The sequence below is a fragment of the Glycine max genome, chromosome 17 (assembly GCF_000004515.6).
Source record: "Glycine max cultivar Williams 82 chromosome 17, Glycine_max_v4.0, whole genome shotgun sequence".
Taxonomy (NCBI): domain Eukaryota; kingdom Viridiplantae; phylum Streptophyta; class Magnoliopsida; order Fabales; family Fabaceae; genus Glycine; species Glycine max.
The window spans coordinates 13,653,657-13,655,356 of record NC_038253.2 but is presented as its reverse complement, the minus strand read 5'-3'; the positions used below and the strand labels follow the sequence as shown (position 1 = coordinate 13,655,356).

General features: G+C 29.5%; 1 protein-coding gene across 1 annotated transcript; it reads right to left on the bottom strand.

Moving 5' to 3' along the window:
• Positions 1–221: 221 nt before the first annotated feature.
• On the bottom strand, positions 222–1,206 carry LOC100809780 (phytosulfokines). Its single transcript, XM_003549951.5, has 2 exons — positions 943–1,206; positions 222–608 (listed from the first exon to the last, which is right to left on the bottom strand). The coding sequence occupies exons 1-2, from the start codon at positions 1,060–1,062 to the stop codon at positions 492–494; spliced, it is 237 nt and encodes a 78-aa protein (XP_003549999.1). The 5' UTR covers positions 1,063–1,206; the 3' UTR covers positions 222–491.
• Between the last annotated feature and the right edge of the window lie 494 nt (positions 1,207–1,700).

The following is a 1,700-nucleotide window of genomic DNA, read 5'->3' as shown; positions in this document are numbered from 1 at the left end:
CATCAACTAGGCATATATTTCTAGGAAATTTCAGTTTCATACAAGAGAAAAGATTGGGGCAAATATTTCAGATGAGATTTCATTGTCATACGAGAGAAAATAATCATGCAGTGATAGTAATTTTTTTATATTATCTTGTAATCACAAACTATATATCATATATCATATATATATATATATATATATATATATATATATATATATATATATTCTTATAATAGTTTTTTTAAAAATACAATAACTTTTTATTAATTGAGAGTGTGAAATAACCTTACACAACCATTACATTAACTCTTCATATAATACACTACATATAAGCAAAAGAGAAGAGAAAAGGAAAATACAAATAATTCTCAACTCCAAACAAATTTAATGAGCCAGTTACGTACCAACTCCTAATTTATAAAAACAATCAAACATAGATTCTCGCTCCTATATCTTTCCATAAGTGGATTTGTGGATGCTATAGTACTAACTACGAGTACTATATTTCAAGGATTATTATGCTTTTGAGTATAAATATAGTCAACGTGAGCGGCAAGTGTTCTCCTCATCAAGCATTCATCCTCTCCAACGCCTTCGCAGCTCTCATCAACCGCCTCAACGCTCTACAAATTAATATCAAAACAATATCAATAATCAGTAATATATTAATATACCATATACTTAGCCATTATCTTCAATACATATAGAAGAGTCTTGTTAACTAGTATTCTGAAGACACACAACTTAAAATAAAAAAGATTTTGTTATAAATTATATGGAAGAGCATTGAAAAATCATATGAAAACATATTTTTACACATCTCTAGAAAAACAACACTGCTTACCCTAAAAAAACACAACACTTTTCTCTTCACTTCCTTACTTGTTGCTTAGGATACTGGTTATTATTTACCTGTATAAAATGATCATATATAGCATTAAAATTTGACAAACCAACCTGTTGGTGCGGTTTGGCTAAGGATTCTTGGTGAAAAGCTGGTTCAAGGCGTATGGACATGGCATGGACGAGCATGGAGCAGAGTAATAAGGTGAAAAATAGGGCAGTGACCTTGGTCATCTTTTTTGGTAGTGAAGGATGAGATCTTATCTTATTAAAGAAGATAGCTATAAATTAAAAGAAATAGAGGGTACTTGAATAATGTAATAAGAGGAAGTAAAACAAGGAATATATAGAGAGGGATAAGGACGCAAATTGAAGTGTGAACCTTGGAAAGTGAGCAGGGGCTTTATTTATTGTAGCTGACAATTAAAGACCAACGGCATCAAAGCACCAATGAGAAACAAGGGGATAGATAATAAATGAAACCTCAAAACACTTTTTTTTTTAATAAAGTGGTCAATGAACAGTCACATGAATGATGAATAGTGGATAAAAATGGAGAGGAACTAAAAAGCAACCAAAAGAACTACTGTAATTAGACCGAGTAGAAAGATAAGAAATGCTAGCTTGGAACTTCCACACGGGTTGGAAAATTTGTTGCAAAATGGAATGGAAATTGATTAAAGAATTAAAAAAAATTAAAAATAAAAACATTATACTAACTACTCCGTATATGTTTATCGTGACTTTTAACGTATATTTCACATAATTAAATTTTAATGAAATTAAATTATTTTATTATTGATCTTTTATAACTAGTATTTTTGTAAAGATGAGAGAGAACAAGTGTAGTCAATTATAAATTCAATTTATTA

Coding starts and splice junctions, on each gene's coding strand:
- LOC100809780 (XM_003549951.5), bottom strand. CDS start 1,062: ATGACCAAGGTCACTGCCCTATTTTTCACCTTATTACTCTGCTCCATG. Junction 609..942: donor TAGCCAAACCGCACCAACAG/GTTGGTTTGTCA, acceptor ATTAATTTGTAG/AGCGTTGAGGCGGTTGATGA.